Here is a 19609-nt window from a genome sequence, read left to right as displayed (position 1 = left end):
AGAGAAGGCAAGCTGCGCAGACTGCTTCCAGTTCTTGTAGTAGCGGCGACGGAACTCCACGCTCGTGTGGTGCGCCCACACGGTGCCCATCGTCTTCAGGCCCACCGGGGTCTGGCGGTAGCCCACAATGCCGACCACCACCATCGGCGGCGCCTCCAGGATCGTCACCGGCTCCACCACCTCCTTCTTGTTCACCTTCGATCCAGGGCGGTCAACATCACGCACAATGTGCGTCATACCGGCCTTGAACACCATGAAGCTCGTGAGGTGGGGCTTCTGTGTCGCGTCGTCCTTCGGGAACGCGCGCGCGCGGCCGCGGATCTGGCGCGAGCGCTTGCGCGGAAGGAAGCCGAGATGGCCGTGGCGGGGGTGCTCGAACTTGCAGTGAGACATGGCTGCTGTGTGGGGCGTATAGATATAGATATATGAATACTTCCGTTGCTTTGCCAGCGTAAAAGAGAGAAGGGAAAGTTGAAGAAAGAAAAAGTTGCACCGGGACTATTCGCGAGGCAGCAATACTTGTCTCAGTCAGTCCTACTTCTGGGCGGTGTGTGCTTGCTGCCATGCCGTCTACACCGAGACCATACCGGCAGAAGTAGAGTGCGTCCCTCCTATGAAGACAACGATAAGCGTTTAGGTTGTGTTTGTGTAATGACAAGAGCGCGGAGCCACCCGTCTCTTCGGACTCCTGTCCCACCTCTCCGTGTCACTAGTCGCGCTCCTGCGCGCTAGGCAGACTGAACCACGTATATCACGCGAGTCATGCAGCCCTTGTAGAAAACAGCGAGGGCAGAAATGCTCACATGAAGGTGAACTACAGCTCCTATGACCAGAAAGGGAAGAAAAGGCCTCAAATGCAGCAGCGCACCGCTCTAAGCGCTGTCGCATTCATATTGGCGGCGGGGCCTTGCTGTCCCTAACGCAAGCCCGTAGTGATGGTGTGCTCTGTCGCCAGGCGCACATACGCGGCACTGCACTCGTCCAATGTCGGGAATGTGCAGAGCTCGTGCACCGAGCTGGCCGTCGCCATCGGCGTGATGCGCCCCGTAGCATATTTGTTGTGGCTCACTTAAACCATTCGTCCAGCTGACGCTGGGGCACGCGTGGGGAGCGCAGTGAGAGATACACCACATACAACGAACAGCTGCGACCCGTCAAAGAGCAGCCGCTGTGCCTCTTCGAGAGGCCACCAAAGTGAGTGAGTCGGAAGCGATACGGCTTGGGCCGTGAACCAGACGTCTCAAGAGACACTCGAATGGGTTCACTATCGGGTTTCGAGCCGATACCGTGCGCAGTTACCCGATCGTATGTTCTCCAAGATAGAGCGCGTTTGCCTTACGGTCATAAAGGACTCTTGCAAGCGTATACTTGAGGAGGGCGGAGACGACGTCGGTTTGGCCTTTGCTGACAGTGACGCTGAATCGGTCTGCCGCCTTAATCACCGACTCCCTTTCGTGCTTCACAATGCGACACGTGCCTGCAGACTGCACACCGGTAGCAGGTCGCGCGGTGTAGGAAGGATGACCTGCTAATGCTGCTCCCACCACTCGCACTACCTCAGAGCTCACGCTTCACCCCATTGGCATAACTCTCAGCTGATCGACTATCCCGTCAGCAACGCGGGACACAGAGATAGCTCAGCTCCCCTCCAGCACGGGCGCCGCGAAGAACGGCATTTTTAGGTCCGCCACCCCACCAGCGTCGCACAGGACATTCCGCCACGGCGAGCCACGTGTTCGCTACTTGCGGTCACACGATGAATTGTCTCCGCACCTGACCATATTTCCCTCTTACCATGGAAAAGACGGAACCGACCACGCAGCTGCGGAAACGACGAGACCCTGTGATGCCTGCCGCCTCGAGTGCTGCAATGACTTCCTCCAACATGGCCGCTGGGTTCTGTGAGGTGCGCAGGCCGCGCGGGCAAGTGCGCAGCAGCTCCCACGGTCTCTCCATCTTACGCCTTCGCTCCGGCCGCAGTGCTACACCCACAGCCGCAGCATCCGCGGGTCGCTGCACAGCTGGCATGGAGGAGCACCGGTTGGGAGTCGTCCACTACAGAAGCCACGCCAACAAGCCGGTCTCCAGACAACATCCCTCGTGCAGCTGCGCCTCGGCGTAGGGGGTCGTGAGATCGCGGAGTGGCGCCAACTGCAGGGATTGCATGCCGAGCAGCGTTACCATGTTCAGCAGCGGGCTTGCCCCTGGGCAGGATCTCCAGGGGATGGAGGACCGTTCCTCTCAGCATGCCGTACATTGAGTACGTCTGCCACGCTAAACTCTCTCTCATTATGGGGGGTATGGGAACAGCTTACCGCCCCACTTTTCCTCCTTCCCGTAGCCTTGGTGAGTATATGGCGTCGAAGGATTGAAGCTGGGGGGATGCTCGCCGCCGGAGGGGGCAGCGGTGATTTGAGCCGCGGGATACGGTGCTCCTGTCCGCTCGGGCCTTTGATGCAGCCTGGAGAATGAGCTGGTGAAGGCTGCGTCCGTCGTGCTGCAACACTTTGCCTGTAGTCGGTTGATCAAGCACGGTAGAAGCCCTTCGGAAGAGCGCCCATCAAACCTCTTTTGTGGGTGCCACGCCTCGATAGAGCTCCTCAAGGGCGGCAAAATACGTGCTCGCCGAGACCTGCTACATCTCGTCGCAAGCCAGCGTCCGCTTCTTCCCCTGGGAGTGGGCGCGGGTGGCTTTCATGCATCTGCTGAAAGCGGCCTCGAGATGGACACTGTGACCGGTTCGTCAAGGTGGTGAATATACTCCCCGGACACCCTCGTCCCCTCCCTCCACAGCTCAATGGTTGCATCGCCCGGAGTCAGAATCGCCACGTGCGTGAGACATCCACCCGTTTTCCAGCCTTCGAAGCCTGTGTGGTGTGGTCGGTAGCCGGTGTAATCACCTGTTGAGCGAAGCGAACGCGAGGCCGCGCGAGTCGTGGCCATAGAGGAGAATCCCATGCGTCGCTGCTTTTTTTTTTTCCTTCCGACATCAGCCCATCGGAACTCAGCGGAAACAGGCGCCCCCTCTACACCATGAGGACCACAGCCACGTACAAAATCCTCCTCTCTTACATAGTCCCTAGAGCGTGGGAAAAGGATGGAATGACATGAGATCAATAAAGTGTGGCATAACAGATGTGTAGGTAACCCTCTTGCATTTTCCCCGCATGAACTGATGCACACTCGCCTGCTGGCTGAGGAAGGAGAGGAGGATAAGGAGAGAGAGAGTGTGTGTGTGAGAGTTTGTCATCAGCTTTGACTGACCAAGACGCACCTTCATCATTAGTCAGCTGTGATGTTGGTGAGAAAGAATAAGCGGGAAGATAAAGAGTAGTTGAAAGACATGCGTGTTGTGGACAAAGGAGCAAACAGAGTTTGTGGTTGTGTTCTCTCTGATGACACGGAACTGTGAGCGGTGTGGGTGGAGAGGGAGGAGGGTAGAAGCACTCCCAGAAGAGAGTCATGTGTCTGGGTGAAGCGGCACTACAGCGATCGCAGTTGTGACACCAGCCAACCACAGGCACATTGCGAGCGACAACAGCAGAGTCAAACTTCTGGAGAGAGAAGAGGGAATGAAAGGGCACGGTGCGTTGAATAGTGGGAGCTGAAGCAGGGAACGGCAAAGGAATGCACACAACCTGAGCGAGGAGGGGACAGGGAGAGAGAAGCACATGTACACACAGGCACGCACAAGGCGTCGACCGAAGATCTCCGTAGCACTGGCCCACCTACCTGCTTACCTACCTTCACCCCCATCACCACGCTGCCTTACGCTGTGAAGGTCACTCGACTTGAGAGAGCAGAAAGAGGGACGCGGTGCAACAAGAGAAACCGCAAACAGGCAGTGCTGAAGTAATGAGACCGTCCACATGTGTCCAAGCGAGTGTCAGCAAGCGGCATGTGTCAAGCCCAGTTTGTTTCCTTTTGCATGTGTAGAAGATCAGTACTCGTCGCTCCTCCACAAAGCCGGGGGATGATGTGAACGCTGACAAGAGAGAGAAAGGGGGGCGAGGAAGGAGAGGGGGCGAGGCTAGTTTACTGAGGAGCCGTCGAGAAGGTGAGAGGTGGCGTGCCGCAGAGAAAACACACAACCCCACCCAAGTCCCTGAGGACCGGTGACACACTGCTAAAACTAGCTGTCAGGTTCAGTAGAAGGCGCCTGTCTGTAGAACTACATCTCGGAGGTGAGTCGCTACCGTCCCCCAATGCTAGGCAGGCTGGAACTTGTTGGAGAGAATGCGCGCCAGTACCACTGAAGAGCTGATCACCTCTGTCTTGCGTAGTGTTTTCACAAGTGTTGGCAGTTCCACAGTGCGCTGCTTCGGCTGCGCTGGAACCGGTGTTGACGCTTCATTCGATGGGATGCTGGGCAGAGATGCCATAAGCTGCTGAAGCAGCAGCCGCTTCACAGGTGCGAGGTCGATCACCTCGAAGCGCACCAGCTTTCCCTCAAGCAGCTTCAGATGCACAAGCGCGTCAAACACCCTCCCAGCAGAGCTGCCCAGCTTGAACGTGAGACAGTGGGCAAGCGAGGTGACGGGGTGAAAGGTACGGACAGGGTACACAAGCATCACCCCGCAGGCCTCCATCGCCGCGGCCAGCACATCTTGCACCCCGGTTGTGGTCCGCAGCAAGGGCGACGACAGAACCTCTTGCGAGGGAGTAGTGGTGCGGAAGAAGGAGGTGACGTCGTACAGCTCCTGGCGCACGCTCTTGTCCAGGTTGGCAGCGTCTCCGTGCCCAAATGTGCCACTCAGCGATGCAACACCAGACGTGTAGTCAATGTAGCCTTTGCGGCTCAGTTGAAGCGCCAGCCACTCTATCCTCGCCGTCATGGGGACGAACACCTCGTGCGGGTACGCCTGGCGCAACGCTTCTGCCACGCCAGCAGCAGCGGGGAGGTCTGCCTTGTTCAGAGCCACGATCAGTGGAAAGCGCAGACGAATGTACAGAGCCACGAACGCGTGTAGCTCCTGAGGCCCCCATGTGCGTAGAATTGCGGTCAGCGCGATATCATTGGCGATTCCGACGCGCCGCAACACGCGGTCCACGAAGGCTGGTGTGCTCCGGTAGCCGCTGAACATGGTGCGCAGTTTTGTCGGCTGCCTCACAAGGCTCGTCCACTTGGCTCGAAGGTTGTCGTAGATCCAGCTGTGCACCTCTGAGCGCACCCACGCAATGTCCTCCATCGTGGAGCCCTGGCCGGGGGTGCACGCCGTGCCGTCCGCCTCCGTCGCAGCCGCACCATCCACCACGTGTACCAGCACGTCCGCATCGCACAGATCATTCAAGAACTGGTTCCCCTTGCCCTTGCCTTGGTATGCGCCCTGCACAAGCCCGGCCACGTCCTTCACCTTTACCGGATGTCGGCGAAAGCGGTCGCTGCCCAGCGCACATACGTGACCGTAAGCTGCATCGCACAGAGTCCCAGTAAGGCCGGAGGAAAGAGCAGCGTTACATGACGCCGCACTGCAGGCTGCTGCAGTCACGCCTGTGACGTCGTCATCAGCAGGCGCCAACTCTGCCGCGCGCAGCGTCGCACATGGGCAGTACAGAGGCGCCAGAGCAGTGCCAACGTTTGGTTCGATAGTGGTGAAAGGGAAAGATGCAACACGCGCCGCGTCGCTCTCGTCGGCCGGGTTCGTGACTGCGTTGAAGAAGGTGCTCTTACCAGCGCTGGGCTTGCCAATCAAGCCGATTGTTAGTGTGCAGGTCCCGCCACCGCCACCAGCGGCCGTAGGGGCCTCAAGCTCGACCACCTCGCTCTCAGCATCTCGGCCGTCATCGCCGCCGTCTGTGGCTGGCCGGCGGCAATCGCGGTTGCGCTTTGCCTCAGCCAAGAGGACTTCGACAGCTTTTGCCTCCGCCTCAGTGATGTACGTTTGTCGGAGCAACTCGTCCTCGGTAGCCCAAGGACCAGCTAGCTGTGACACTGCAGCTTCTCCGTCAGCCCCGCCGTCACGGCAGCCGTGAGCGCGGTCGCCGCTGCACGCCTCCTTGGTGAACACATCGAGAAGGATGTCCACTTCCTCTTGCGCCAGCCCAGCGGTGTAGAGGTAGGCTGGCAGCAGCATAGCCGTCCCGACACCGAGTTCGTCAGCGAGGTAGGCCGAGGTGCGCACCACCATGCCTGCTGCCCAGCGCTCGTACTTGACCGAGTGCCAGGTTGGACCACCAGTTATCTCTACCATCGGCAACGTTGACGGGTAGCTCCAGGGAACGTGGAAGCAAACCTTGATGCGCTCAAGGGCGTGCACCGTAGACGCATCCAGCGACACCGTCACCGATGAAGAGGAAGACGCCAGCAGAGACTCCGCGTCGGTGAAGAGTGGAATGCGCACGAGAGTCTCGTCACCGCGGGTCAGAACGCACTCCTCCTCGTACATGGAGCGAACCATCTCCAGCTCCTCGGCACGGGCCTCGAGCGCCTCGGCCACCTTGACTGAGCTCATCGAGGCTGCCAGGCAGACCTCTCGCACTGCTGTGCGCACTTCCTTCAGTGCAGGAATACTGTGCGCATGCTCGTGGAAGAGAACACGAGAGGTGCTGCTGCACACCTGCGCGAAGGCGGCACTTTCCTCCGGTGCCACGATGGTGTCCTTCCTGCCAATGAGGTGAAGAAAGGGCAATGCGCCAAAGACGGGGGGCCCGGCAAAGGAGCCCGCAGCGCGGTCAGGGGGGAGCTGAGACAGTGTGCGGCCTCCGCCGCACGGGAGCATGCGTCGTGGATCTTGCGCCCCGGCTACGATGACACCGCGTAGCTGCGAAGACACTGCGGTGTCTCTCGCGTGCAGCCACAGGTATCGATAAATCATCAATGCGCCCTGCGAGAAACCAAACATGATGGTGAAGGCAAGGTCAGTGTCTGGGCCGCCGGGCTGCATCGCCGACGCCACCAGTGCATCTCCAGCGCTATAGTCTTCTTTGCCGTCCGTGCTGCACCACGATCGTGTGAGGATGTCATCTTGCGCTGTGATGAAAGGGAGAACATGCGGTGCCTCTAGAAACACAAGTTCTGCAATGTGGGCAAGGTCATCCTGGAAGAGGCTCAGTTGATTCTGGAAGATCTCCCGCGTCTGCCGAGAGCCATGCAGGCACAGCACTCGTACAGGCATCACACAAGGAAGGATGGGGGAAAGGGGCAGAAGAGAAATTCACTGCGACACGTAAGGCAGGAGGCACGCCAGGAAAATATAAAAGGAAGTCACACATACACACGCACAAGCATGGACAGGCACAGAGGCACGCACAAGCGCCGCGAGTGGAGGCGAGAAGTGTGCAAATTGGAGTGGTGGAGTTGTTGCGCCGGGGCTGGGCAGGCAGTGCATGAGCAAACCCCCCCCGCAAAAAAAAAAAAAGAAGAAAAGAGGAAGAGAGCGATGCGGTGCGGAAGGCACATTGGGAAGGGGTACGTGTCTGTGCCTTAGCGTCCGCGTATGGCGTATTCACCGCACAACATACATCGGGAAGCGCCAAACCCCTCCTTCTCTCTTGCAGTACACCACCCCATCCTTCTTGCGCAGTGAGGCCTCGCCGCGGCAGTAGACAGTCCTCAGACAGAGTGAGGAGCAGGGCGAGGGGCATGAGAGGGGGAGCGCACTCAGACACTGGCTCAGTCACACGCAATGAGGCCAAAAGTGATCAGAGAGGAAGCACAGAAGAGCCGCACATTGTACAGGCAGTGGTGATTGCGTGCGTTGGTCTGCGGCAAGCAAAGACGATAATCCCGCACAGGCAACGGGGTGCACGCACGCAGAACAGACCCCCCCCTAGCCGCTCACACGCGCACGCAGGAGAGACAAGTGAAAACGCTCCACGTGCCCATCACTATGAGTTTCTGCGTGTGTAGTGGTGGCACTGATTTGTAAAAGAAAACACAAGGAAAGCGAGACAAGACCAACAAGAGGCACCACGTCGATGGGATAGATCTGCTGCTCGGCCAGCCATACACGTAGCTGTGACAACTTCTGTGTGTGTGTGGGAGGGGGGGATGCTTCTACTGTGCCTCTATTCCTTCTACAGACACACGCACACTCATTCACTATGTCTCTCATGTACATTGGCCTGTCTCTCCTCATGTGCTCTCTATCGTGAGCAAGCGGCCAAGCTGGGTCCATTCATCATCTGCCTCAGATGCCGCATGGTTTGCCGCTGTCACTACCAGCGCAGGTGCATCTTCAATTGCGGTAGCAGAAGGCGTCGCTCGAGGTAGCGGTGACGACACACACGCCAGCTCCCCTGCTCCCGACCGCAGCGGCGTGGAGAAGGAAGCTGTGGAAAAGAGATCAGCCAGCCACACTGTGGATGACCCCGCGTCCTTAGACCACAGCGCCTCTCCCCTTCTCGGAGTTGCCCTCGCCGTGCAGGTAGGTGTGCTCGTCTTTCTAGCATCTGAGGGAGAGGGAGATCCTTAGTCTCGCCAGTAGGCAAGCGCGCGTGTTGCCGAGGGATGCCCTATGTGCGTGCCAGCATCGTCCTCGCAAGCGACTACGCACATGCACGAAAGGATGTGGTGAGTACGCAGAGATGCCAATGTGAGGGTGTGAAAAAATCAGATGAATCCGAAGAGCAGCACTGAGAGAGATATACAATGCACAACCCACGAAGCGTTGGCAGAGCGATACAAGCACGCTCACCTGATTGCATGTGAGTCGGAAAACCCAGGCTGGAACTCGTAAGCGTTGAACATGCGAGTCGAAAAAGGGTGCTTACCCCAGCTCCAAGCTGCACATGTCACTTTCTCCTGGATCGGAGTAACTGAAGCCGCCACACTCGACGTCCGTCTCCAGGTGCAGTTGACCTACGTGCGCGACACACCAGCGTTGTGCGTGTATTAGTGTGAATTAAAGGCACCTGTCTGTGTGTCTGTATGTGGGAAAGGTAAAAATAGCAGCTGCACTGCTGCAGGTTGTGCACTCTCGCGTGCAAGATGGTGCTTGCCTCATTCACACGCACACACACACACACACACACACACCACGGCCGCTTCCGAGCCCTCGTACCCGCGCACAGCACACGCACACGTAAATGAGTCCTTGTAGCGCCGTCAGCGTAGTTGATCGCGCAGCAGCTGCTCCACCAGTTGCAAAGCCCGCACACGCTCTGCCTCTCTTGAGGTACCGCCGTCCGACCGGGTTCGCTTTCGCACGTGCGCGGGTGGTCCACTGGTGTGGAACAGCGAGTCACACTCTCCCGTGGCAGCCGCTGCAAGGGATACCGCACCGCCATCTGCAGACCTCCCTCCGCTGCCATCGCGCATACGCTCGTGCAGAAGCCGCAGTGCATACTGAAGCGCTTGGGTGTGGAAGTCTGTACCTGCAGCTGAGGTGCCAGCCGAGGAGGCCACCGAAGCATTGGCCGCTTCCACCGGAGAGGAGCGCTGTACCATTTTCGAAGGCCTTGTCCGTGGTGCGTTACTCCGTTTCGCAGGCGAGAGAGCGGCGGTCACGCTGTGCTGCAGTAAATGGTGCTGAGCTGAAGGCCCTGTCGAGGATGTGGAATCTGTGCCTTCAGATTCAGGGGCTTCATTCCTTTCTTGTTTACGGACAGTCCGCTCAGAGCCGGCGCAGAGATCGGGAGAGCTCGCGTAAGGCACAGGGAAAGGTAAGCTGCTCAAAGTATGGCTAGCGCTCGAGCTGAAGTTATTGGTGCTTGTGTGGCTGCGGCTGCAGCGTGACAACTGCCGCTTTCTCAATAGCGTGGTACACAATGATGCCTGTGGACTTCGTGAAAAAGGCATCGCGTCGACCCCCGTAGGTGCACTCTGAAGCTGATGCCTCTGCAGTGACTGCTCTTTCGGCTCTGCCTGATGGGCCACTACAGAGAACTGCTGAGTGATGAAGTAGTGGAAGAGCTCCGCGAGGTGGCGGCACACCTTCACCCCATCGTCTGTGCGAGGCACCTGCTCGTATAAGTGAGGATTGCACGTGCAGGACAAGCTCGGCACGACCGTACGCCAGGTCGAACGGGCGAGAAGCACCACAGGAGCGAGCGATGTTGGTATGCTCGGAAGTGAAACGCAAGCGCCACTAGCGGAGGGCCTCGTTGAGGTCAGCTGCTGCGCAGCGGCCCCTTCGCTCACCAATGCCAGCAACGGCGCCAACGCCACCTGCACGCGCACCTGCAAGTAGCGCCGAATGGTTGCCGACACAGCGTAACGCAGTGGGCCTGTCGCGACGCAGCTGTAGCCAGATAGATAGTCTGACAAGCACCGCTGCGACACACGTGCGTACGATTCCACCACGTTCACAGCTGTCGCGTAGTTGTGGGACGCGAACAGTATTCGGCCGAAGAGGTGGAGAGCGGACAGGTAAAGTGGCGCGAGCGCCACTGGGGGTGGCTGCGACGCTAGTACACGATCCTCACGACACGCACTGCTTGCAAACGTGTCCTCGTTGCGCGTGGCGGGTAGCACCATCCCATACGTGACCCATTGGCGCCGTTGTTGTGACAACAGTGAGGAGCAGGCGACACTCGACGTGGACAGCACTCCCTCGCTGTCGCCCATTAACGTTGACAGCGATCCAGTAACGCCGGCCCCCTTGGGGGGGGCTTTCGATGTGCCGTCATTGCGGTGCAGCGTGTCGACACACATACGGCGGAGCACAAGTAGTGGTCGCCGCGGCTGTCGCTGTAGTGCGGCCGCCAAGTCGTTCCACCGGCATAGCTCTGCAAAGCACCGGTCCTGCAGCGAAGCAGCACACCGCCTTTCCCCAGCATTGCTACTCCGGGTGTCTCGCGTAGGCGCGGTAACAGCCAAGGCCGCGGCCAAACTACCCACGTCGGCGTCTTCTTCCAGCAGTGTCTTCACAACTGAGGAAGTGGGAGGGAAGCCCGCGGTGGACCTGAGCACGTCAGCGCAGACCTGCAAGTTTTCAAACACCTGACCTAGCGACAAGACTTGTGTGAGTGCAGCGTGCCCGGCGGCACTGCACGATACCGCGAGACTGCGAGCCGGGTCAGTGCAGTACATACGTGATGCCTGCTCAATCGCGCCCCTGAAAAGCTCATGCTCCTCCTCCAGAGTAGGGACTTCTCGGGAAACACTAGGCACTCGATCAGCACGCCTTGCCGCACTCGATGATGAGTCCACTGACATGGAGACGGCCAGTAGCGGTGGCATAAAGCTGTGCTCTACATGGGTGCGCTGCGTCCACCACCGCAGCGCCTCTTCCATGGGCAGTGACGATGGACAAAGCAGCACCACCAAACCATTATTGTCTCTCCGGCCCGCGTCTTTAAGCGGCGCGATGTCACTGGCAGGATTGGTCTCGGTGCGTTTCCTGTTGCGTGCGCGTTTGCGGCTCGAGCAGTTCGATGGGGAGCTCGAGGACAGGGGGGAGGCATTGATGGGCAGCTCCAGAGCTCCGCAGCTGTTGACGCAACTTTCTCGATGAAGACATCCCCAGTACACGAGTACCTGACGTAGAAGTGTCTCATGCGTCTCCTGATATCCCTCCGCCAGCTCAATCCACAGGCAGGACCTGCCAGACTCGGAGGATGATCCAGAGGTACACACTGCCGACCACCATGCCTGCAGAGGCGATGGCTGCATATCGGCGGCGCACTTCACAGAGGAGACAGCTTGCGTGACCGCGCCATTGCAATCGTTGCTGCTGCCGTCCCCTGAGCACGACGGGGTGTCAGTAGAGGCAGCGGGTGTCCACTGTGACTTCCTTCCCTTGCGGACCGACAGCGTCGGTGAGGATGTCGGTGTTTTTCTTCCGCCAGTCTCGCTTCGACTCGGTGCTGCCGAGAAACCGCCGCTGGCTGGTAACGTGCGGCCTGTACCGCCGCCTTCGAGCTCCTCTGAGCGCGCCAGCACTTGGGGTGCTGACGGTGATGACAGAGGCGGCGGTAATGAAGCCGCAGTTGCAGAAGCTGTATCCGCCCCATCGCGGCGCGTTTCAACAGCAACCCGCCCCGCCGATGGCGCAGCGCGATCCTCAACACCTGCCGCTTCTGCCTGTGGTACCCCTGCCATCCGGCGACGCGTCCTCTTCAGCCGCTCTCCTTGAGACAGCGGCGACACTAATGGAGTGACGGGTGATTGACAAGCGGCAGGCGCCATGGACGTAGCGTTTGCGCTCAAGTAACTGCCGGTTGCGAAAAGGTCGAATAGGGGCACGTCATCAGCCAAGACTGCCAGCTCTTGTTGGCGGTGCCGTTTTGACTGCTTCGGAAAGGTTGCTGATAGAGAGAGGTGCTCAAGATCAGTGCGGAAAGCAGGTGTGTGTCTCGTCGAGGACTCTGTCAAACTTCGTAGACCCTCACGCACCTCACTCTGGTTAAGTGCCGCTGCTGGCCCCGGGATGGGCACAGGCTCAGCAGCATTGCTTGCCATTGTTGCGAACGCGCTCTGATCGGTGCCCTTCGTCGCTGCCTTAGATGATGTCCGCCTCCGACCTGCGGAGGAGGGTTGCTGTGGGAGAGTTGCTGGTGTCAGCATGCCCCCCTGAACAACCGAGATCACCTCGCCAGTCGGCACCGCACCTTTCTTGGTTTTCCTTCTCGTCCACATCTGCTTCACCGCTGGATGAGCACCGACTTCACTGACGCATTGCCCATCGCTGTGGTCCCCCAGATGCGGGGGACGTGTGGCCGCCCTCCTCTGCAGTCTGCTCTTCTTGGTTGGTATTGTCGGCAGCGGCAGCGGCACCCACGACAGCGCCGCAGCGTTGATGCGGCTCTCCGCGCGCAGCTCGTCCGCCAGGGGATCTGCATCGTCCGTATATAGAAGAGTTGTGGCCAGGTGGGACAGAGGGGTGCAGCTGGGCGTCTCGCTGAATGAGGCGGCCAGTGCCGACAGCGGCGACACAGCGGGCAGGGAGGCGGAGAAGGACGATGAGGACAACCGCGGAGTCGGCAGAGGCACTTCACCCAACGCCGCCAACGGCAGCGTCAACACAGTATCGGCAACGCCTGGCTCTTTAGCGGATGACCCACTGCGCCTCAGCTCGTATTCCTCACCCCGCGGCCTATCTGCTGTTCGCGAGGTCAAAGAGGATGGCGGCGAGGATGTCCGGGGTAATTGTGAAGCGCGGCTGTGGTGCTGACCCTCGACGTCCGTGCAACGCGGCAGTACCTGCGTCGCCATCGTTCTCGCCGCGACAAGGGGCAGCGGCACTGTTAAGGAAGGCGTGGTCAACTGGGAGGTCGTGCAACACGTCCCTCCCAGCACTGCAGAAGATGAAAGGGACGAAGACAAAAGGAAAGTCTTCTCGTCCTTCATGTCGAGACGCCGCTCTGCCTCGTGTACTGCGCTCAAGGACGCAGGTGCCACCGGCTGGCTCTGTGGTGACAGTGATCCTGTGCGCTGCGATGGCGTTCTACTACGTGGTGATGCAGCCCTGGAGGAAGACATGGTGAACGCTGGCGACTTGGACGTGAGCCGCGGCTCGCCCCAAGACGGTGAATCTATTGTGTACGAGAAAAATGAGCTGTGGAACGACAGCTCAGAAGGCACTTGGGGCCGCTTCGCGGGAAGTTGTACCAGCTCACGGATGGGCTGCTCTCCCAGGTGCGCCTCGTGGTCGAGCGCACTGGACTCGGATGCGCCTCCTAAAATGTGCATTGGAGAAGCCACCGCTGGCAACGGTGGAACCCGCGTCACTGAGCTTGTCTGCGAACCACAATTGTGCGGAGAAAACGACGCTGGCGATACGAAGACGGTCGAGTCTTCGTCGTCGTAGCCGTAGCTGTTGAGTGAGCCTGCGAAGGAAGTGTCGAGGGAGGTGAAGGGTGACACTGAACGCTCCATCGTCGTGGGGGTAGAGGCAGAAGAATGCAACCGCTCCTCCCCGCCACTATCTGCAGTGCCTCTCCGCATTGTTACGTGGGTGTGTATGTGCGAGTGCGAGTACGCATGTGCGCCCTCTTTTCCCTATTAAGTCTACACTCCTCTACGCATGCTCGACGTGCGCTCCTGGTTCAGTGTGTGTGGGGGAGGGGGGGTGTAGGTGTGTAGGTGTATTGGCATCCCACGGCAATCCAAAAGACGCCGTGGTCCCATGAACCACGCGTAGGCAGAGAAAGGGAGGACGGAAACGTGGGTCAGCGTGTGCAGCGGGCCTCAGCGTAGTCAAACGTGTATGACAGTGTCTCCGTACGTGTTGTCGACAACGCAGGAATAGAAGAGCTCACACGGTACCGGAGAAATCTCCAAGAAGCACACACGAAGAGAAGCAATTAGAGAAGAAAAGAGGGCGCGGAATAGAGAGAAAACATCACCATGCTAGAGCTGAGCAGATGAAGAAAAGCAAAATATTCGCGCTGCATCGACGACCTCGACCGTGCCGCACTCGAGTCAGCCTCCACCTCGCACGAACACTTGCCTGCGCATCCGCAGCATTTTTTTTTCTTGCTCTTCTCTGCGGCGCAGCGAGGAAAAAGAGGGTGTTGGCAGTGACGGCAAGCAAGTAGGTGGCCCGGCTCTACTGCCGGATGAGGAGTGACAAGGGAAGAGGTAAAGACAGAGGACAACAGCGACACACAAACGCAAACACTCATAAGAGAGGTAGGAGAAAATGTCGCCTTATTTGTTGCACATCATTTCCTCGAACTCTGATGACGGGTGACACCGCAGTGTGGTACCAGGCTCCAGTGTCCACCTCGTGTGAGGAGACCAAGCAGTCCCCTATCCCTGCCAATGCCGGACCGCCTCCGGTGCTGACAGGGTCAAGCGCCTACGGCGTGGGGAGGTCAGTGCGATGCGTCGCTGCCGCCGTCAGTGGCCATGTCCTGGATGGCGCTGCGTTGAAGCGAGCTGAGACCGTGAGCAGGCTTGTGTCATCCATATAGCGGGCAGAGTGTGCGCGTGGCTCGAATGGGTCTCTCACACGGCCCTCGCTGCCTACTGGTGTGGGGAGCCTGAATGCCCCCCCGAGGGATGCCCCATGTGGCGACCGGCATGACGGAGGCGGCTGCGAGGCGACAGCGCTGCTGTACCGCGTGTGTCTGCGGCTGCTTCGCACCACGCGATGGGCCCTGCGGCAGGCCGGAGGGGGGGGGGCTAGAGTGGAGTAGCACTGATGTGCTGTCTGGCAAAGAATGGACACACAGGAGAAGAAATCATTGCGGAAAGGGGCAAAGTAATAAGTGGGAGAAGACAAGGCCAGCGGAGACGATGCCGATGTCGGTAAACACCCCCACAGAGAAAAGAGAGAGCAAGGGAGAAGGAGAGGTGTATATAGGTGTGCGTGTCATGCACACCTGATCTGCACTATCACCTCGATCATCACTGCCCATCTCCCTTGCAGCCCAAATTCGAGTATGCATGTCTTCAAGGGACCGCCCGTCGCTATTGAATGTTCTTCGAGACTCTTCCCATCACTTAATGCGTGGGCCACCACAACCGCCACTACACACACACACACACCTTTTGAGTAGAGAACTGGCAGGTAGAGAATGACATGCGCATGCACGCGACAAAGAGGTGCACGAGCTGAAGAGCGATGTGCCCAAAGAAGCCTGGCAATCTGTGAACAACCCCAAGCCTCGGCGGCACCGACAGTGCTACAGGGGGAGGGGAGATGACATTTGGAAAGCGAGCGAGCGCGCGCGAATGAAGAGCGGCAAAATAATTGAAAAGAAAAGTGCAGTGGAACTGGCGGCGGTGCATTCCCATGCTGAGCTCTTCGCTCAATTAAAGAGAGAGGCGGCTGCAACGCAGAAACCCTTCACCCCACACACACACACTTGATAGCTTTGGTCGCCTCCACCATCTCCTCCATCGAGACACACGAACATGAGCAGCACGAGACCGGCTATCCACAGAGACACATACGTGCAGAGAGAGATACCCACTCGCGTAGGGGAGAGGGGACAAATCCTAAAGTGAATGTTTCATTAGTGGCCGAACCGCCTGCGCGATCACGTGGATCGTCCTTGCTAGCGTGTGCCAACGCCAAAGTGCTGCTTTCCGCCCTCCCCCTACCTAACACCACCACACCTCCTCGCAGTCGACCAACGACACCAAAAAGAGTGCCGTATGAGTAGGCAGGGGAAGCCAACGCGCTACAGCGGCAGTCCCCGCATCCCGCTCAGCTGTGTGTGGCAGTGGACCCTGCATCCCTCACGGGGGCACCTTTGGGTGCAGTACCGGAGGCAGCCGGATGCCGTTCGCTCAGCTGCTGGCACCACATAGCAGCGTACAAGCCACCCTTGCGCAGCAGCTCCGCATGGGTGCCTTGCTCTGCCAGACCACCTTTGCCGTCGAGCACAAAGATGATGTCGGCCTCCTTCACGGTGGTGAGGCGGTGTGCAACGAGGATGATGGTGCGCTGCCGCGTTCGCTCAGTAGCGTTCTTGAGCGTCTCCATGACGTTCAGCTCGGTCATGCTGTCGAGTGCAGAGGTAGCCTCGTCGGCAAGTAGGATAGGAGGGTCACTCAGCAGCACGCGTGCTATCGAGATCCGCTGCTTCTCGCCACCGCTCAGCTTGACGCCGCGCTCACCGACGGATGTTTCGTAGCCCTCACTCATGCGCACTACGGTATCGTGCAGGCTTGCAGCCTTTGCTGCCGCCTCCACCTCGGCATCGGTCGCATCCATTCGGCCGTAGCGAATGTTGTAACGAACGGACTCGTTGAATAGTACCGTATCCTGTGGGATGACACCAATGTATTTGCGCACGCTCTCCATGCGCAGCCTGTCGAGGGGTTGCCCGTCCAGCAGCACCTGCCCAGAAGTGGGGTCGTAGAAGCGGAAGAGGAGGCGGAAGATGGTGCTCTTGCCACTCCCCGAAGGACCGACAAAGGCCACCGTCTTACCTCCTGGAATCGTGAGACTGAGGTTGCGTAGGACGAGACGGCTGAGCTCCTTCTTGTACTCGAAGGTAGTATCCCGCAGCTCAATGGTGCCCCCAAGGTACGTGTACTCCTCTGCATCCACCTTGTCACTCACGTTCGATTTCTGGTCTAGCAGGGCTATCATCGCCTGCATGTTCTGCGTGCTGGACTGCGCCTCGCGGTAAATCATGCCGAGGTAGCTCAGCGGCATGTAGAGCTGCAGCAGCAGCGCGTCCACCAATACCAAGTCGCCAACCGTCAGCGCCCCGGTCAGCACACCACACGTGGCGAGGTACAGACTCAGCACACTGGCCATCACAAAGATGAACTGCTGCCCAAAGTTCAGCAGCGCCATCGTCTGATCAAGAATCACGAGCTGCCTATTCATGTTCTGCGTTTCGTTGCGAATGCGCTCGGACTCGTACTGCTCTGAGCCGAAGTACTTGATCGTCTCGTAGTTGAGCAGCGAGTCCACGATGAGTCCGCCAACACGACTCTCAAAGGCATTGTAGCGCGTGCGGAACTTCGAGCGCCAGTTTGTCACCGAAAAGGTCCACGCCACGTAGGAGACAACTGCGATGAGTGCAATACCGATGAACTGCGGGCCAGCCTGTGTGTTGAGGGCATAGCACACAAGTCCCATCTCGAAGATCGTCGGTGTAATCATGAAGAGCAGCACGTACGCCAGTGACCAGAACGCACGGCTGCCGCGGTCGAGGTCTCTGCTCAGGACGCCGGTCTCACGGTTGAGGTGGTAGTCGAGGTCGAGCCGGTGCAGCTTGTCAAACATCTCCATCGACAGCTTCGTAGAGGCGTGCCCGCCGACTGGGGCGAATAGTACCGTCTTGAGTTCCTCGGAGATAAAGGTCGTGGCGCGGCAGATGCCGTACGCCACAACACACCCGAACACGCCCACGGTGAACGGGCCGGCAACCGTCACTGCCTCCGCTGTTGCCGTGGCGGGGGCCAGCAAGTCCACGATCGTCTTGAACCAGAAAGGAACCGCCACCCTCAGCACCTTGGTCACCAGCACACACGCCACACTGCTGGCCACGAGCACCTTCATCTTTACCTCGCCATGTGGCCAGAGGTAGGTCCACACCTTCCACAGAACACGTCCAACGGGGATGTCGGACGCATTCTCCGATATTTGAATCCCGTCCAGGCGAGGCGGCGTGGTAATCTTCGCCGCAGTCTTTTCCTTCTTGCCCAGCGCCCCCGGTTCTGCGGCGGCGTCGCCTGGGTTCCTCTTCTGCCTCGCCTTGAATGAAAAGGCATCTCCTGACGAGGCAGGCTGATCAGCCGGTAGCAACGGGCGATGTGGTCTCTCATGGACCTCCCGCTCCGCCGCCTCCACCCGCTCGCCCATGGTCACGCGGTGAATCACCTCCGCTTCGTCTTCGGAGAGACGAGCAACTGTCCCAGTTGAGCCATCACCGCAGCCCCTCTTGTCCCTCTCCTTGTTGTGTTCCCTTCCAGCCGTCTCATCCTTGCTGCTGCCGCTGCAGTTCTTTGTGGCAACCTCCTCGTGACTGCGAACAGCGCCGGCGCCACCGCCACCGGTTCGCGTAGCTGCCGCGTCACTTGACGACTGGGTCGCCTTTCGAGAATCGTCGATACCGAACGCGCCACACGTCTCCTCCTGAAACTTCTTCGTTTTCTCGTCCTCTGAGGGAGGGGTGGAATTCGGGGTGCGTAGCAGCCAGGAGGGCCACACAAGCGTCCGTGCTTGTGTTGACCAGGCGCTATAGCCCAGCAACGCCGAAGACGTAGGCAACAAATGTGTGCCGACACGGTGCCGCTCTGCATGCACTCCCTGAGGACTGCGCAGCGCAGCACTCGCAAAAGGCCAACACAGTGTGACCGTTCGTGCGGTAGTGTTCTTGTACAGGTCAACGCCGCGTAGCAGCGGAGTCCCACGCAGCAACATGGTGCAATCAGTCGTCAAATTACGAAATAAGTAGCGCACCGTGTGTGTGTGTGTGTGTGTACGCGCTTGGAAGCGGACTGATAGAAAGAGGAGAGTAAGACAATATAATTGAGTCCGCAAACAAAATGGCAGCGCCGGCACGGGAAAAGGAAAGCCGTTCGAAGTCCACCCAAGTCCTGTTCTGTTCTCGTAGGTAACAGAGATGTACGGAGAGCCCAAGAAGACTAATGCGTGAGAAAGAGGGAGTTGCTCACAGGAGCACACGCCTCTCGTGACGTCAATACAGCACGACGGTGCAGCTCCCTGTACACGGAAGGGAAAAGTGGCCTGAGCGAGTGAAAGAGTCCTGTGTACCTGACGCTAGCGGTAGCGGCGAGCGTGCGCTTATATGCAAGAATTAGACCAGGTGGACCGGTGATTGCGTGGATGGGCATGTTGGCGTTGAGTAACGGGGCGAATGTTCATAAGAGTGCCGGTTATGCGTGCGTGCGTGCGTGTCGCAAGATCGACATATAGGAGAGCAAAAAGAGAGGAGCCGACGAGTAGGGAGAGAAAGGAGGAGGAGAAAAGCATGAATGCATCGAGGGGAGAGGAGGGGGGCACCAAACGTGTTTCACTCTCTCTTGAGGTAGGGCATCCGTAGTCACATACACACCCAGAAGCGTACACGTATGTGCAATACCTCTGTGACTCTCCCTTGCGTATACCTGGTCTCTCAACGTCCTTTCCCTCGTGTTCTTCCCCCCCACGCCTCTGCTCCCTTTATTTCCTTCTCTTTCTCCTTCGCCTCCTCATTCTCATTCATACACACCTACACACGCACTACCCCCGCATATTTTACGTCTGTGCGACTGCCACGCCCTCTTTCACCCCCCTTTTCTTTCACTTGAGTA

The 19609-nt window shown here is 58.8% G+C and overlaps 4 protein-coding genes across 4 annotated transcripts; all 4 read right to left on the bottom strand.

Moving 5' to 3' along the window:
- On the bottom strand, positions 1 to 393 carry LBRM_32_3410 (putative ribosomal protein L3; the record flags this gene model as incomplete). The annotated part of the gene is made up of 1 exon (XM_001567642.1): positions 1 to 393. A coding segment is annotated over one exon (393 nt), but the record flags the coding sequence as incomplete, so codon positions are not given.
- A 3815-nt stretch (positions 394 to 4208) lies between these two features.
- LBRM_32_3400 (conserved hypothetical protein) lies at positions 4209 to 7115 on the bottom strand (the record flags this gene model as incomplete). The annotated part of the gene is made up of 1 exon (XM_001567641.2): positions 4209 to 7115. The coding sequence occupies one exon, from the start codon at positions 7113 to 7115 to the stop codon at positions 4209 to 4211; it is 2907 nt and encodes a 968-aa protein (XP_001567691.1).
- Positions 7116 to 9046: 1931 nt separating this feature from the next.
- LBRM_32_3390 (conserved hypothetical protein) lies at positions 9047 to 13573 on the bottom strand (the record flags this gene model as incomplete). The annotated part of the gene is made up of 1 exon (XM_001567640.2): positions 9047 to 13573. One exon carries the CDS (start codon positions 13571 to 13573, stop codon positions 9047 to 9049), a length of 4527 nt encoding a protein of 1508 aa, XP_001567690.2.
- A 2467-nt stretch (positions 13574 to 16040) lies between these two features.
- Positions 16041 to 18155, bottom strand: LBRM_32_3380 (putative ABC transporter; the record flags this gene model as incomplete). Its single annotated transcript, XM_001567639.1, has 1 exon — positions 16041 to 18155. One exon carries the CDS (start codon positions 18153 to 18155, stop codon positions 16041 to 16043), a length of 2115 nt encoding a protein of 704 aa, XP_001567689.1.
- Between the last annotated feature and the right edge of the window lie 1454 nt (positions 18156 to 19609).

Source organism: Leishmania braziliensis, chromosome 32, assembly GCF_000002845.2.
Source record: "Leishmania braziliensis MHOM/BR/75/M2904 complete genome, chromosome 32".
Classification (NCBI taxonomy): Eukaryota; Euglenozoa; class Kinetoplastea; order Trypanosomatida; family Trypanosomatidae; genus Leishmania; species Leishmania braziliensis.
Note: the sequence above shows the minus strand (reverse complement) of the source record. Positions and strands in the feature narration are given on the sequence as shown.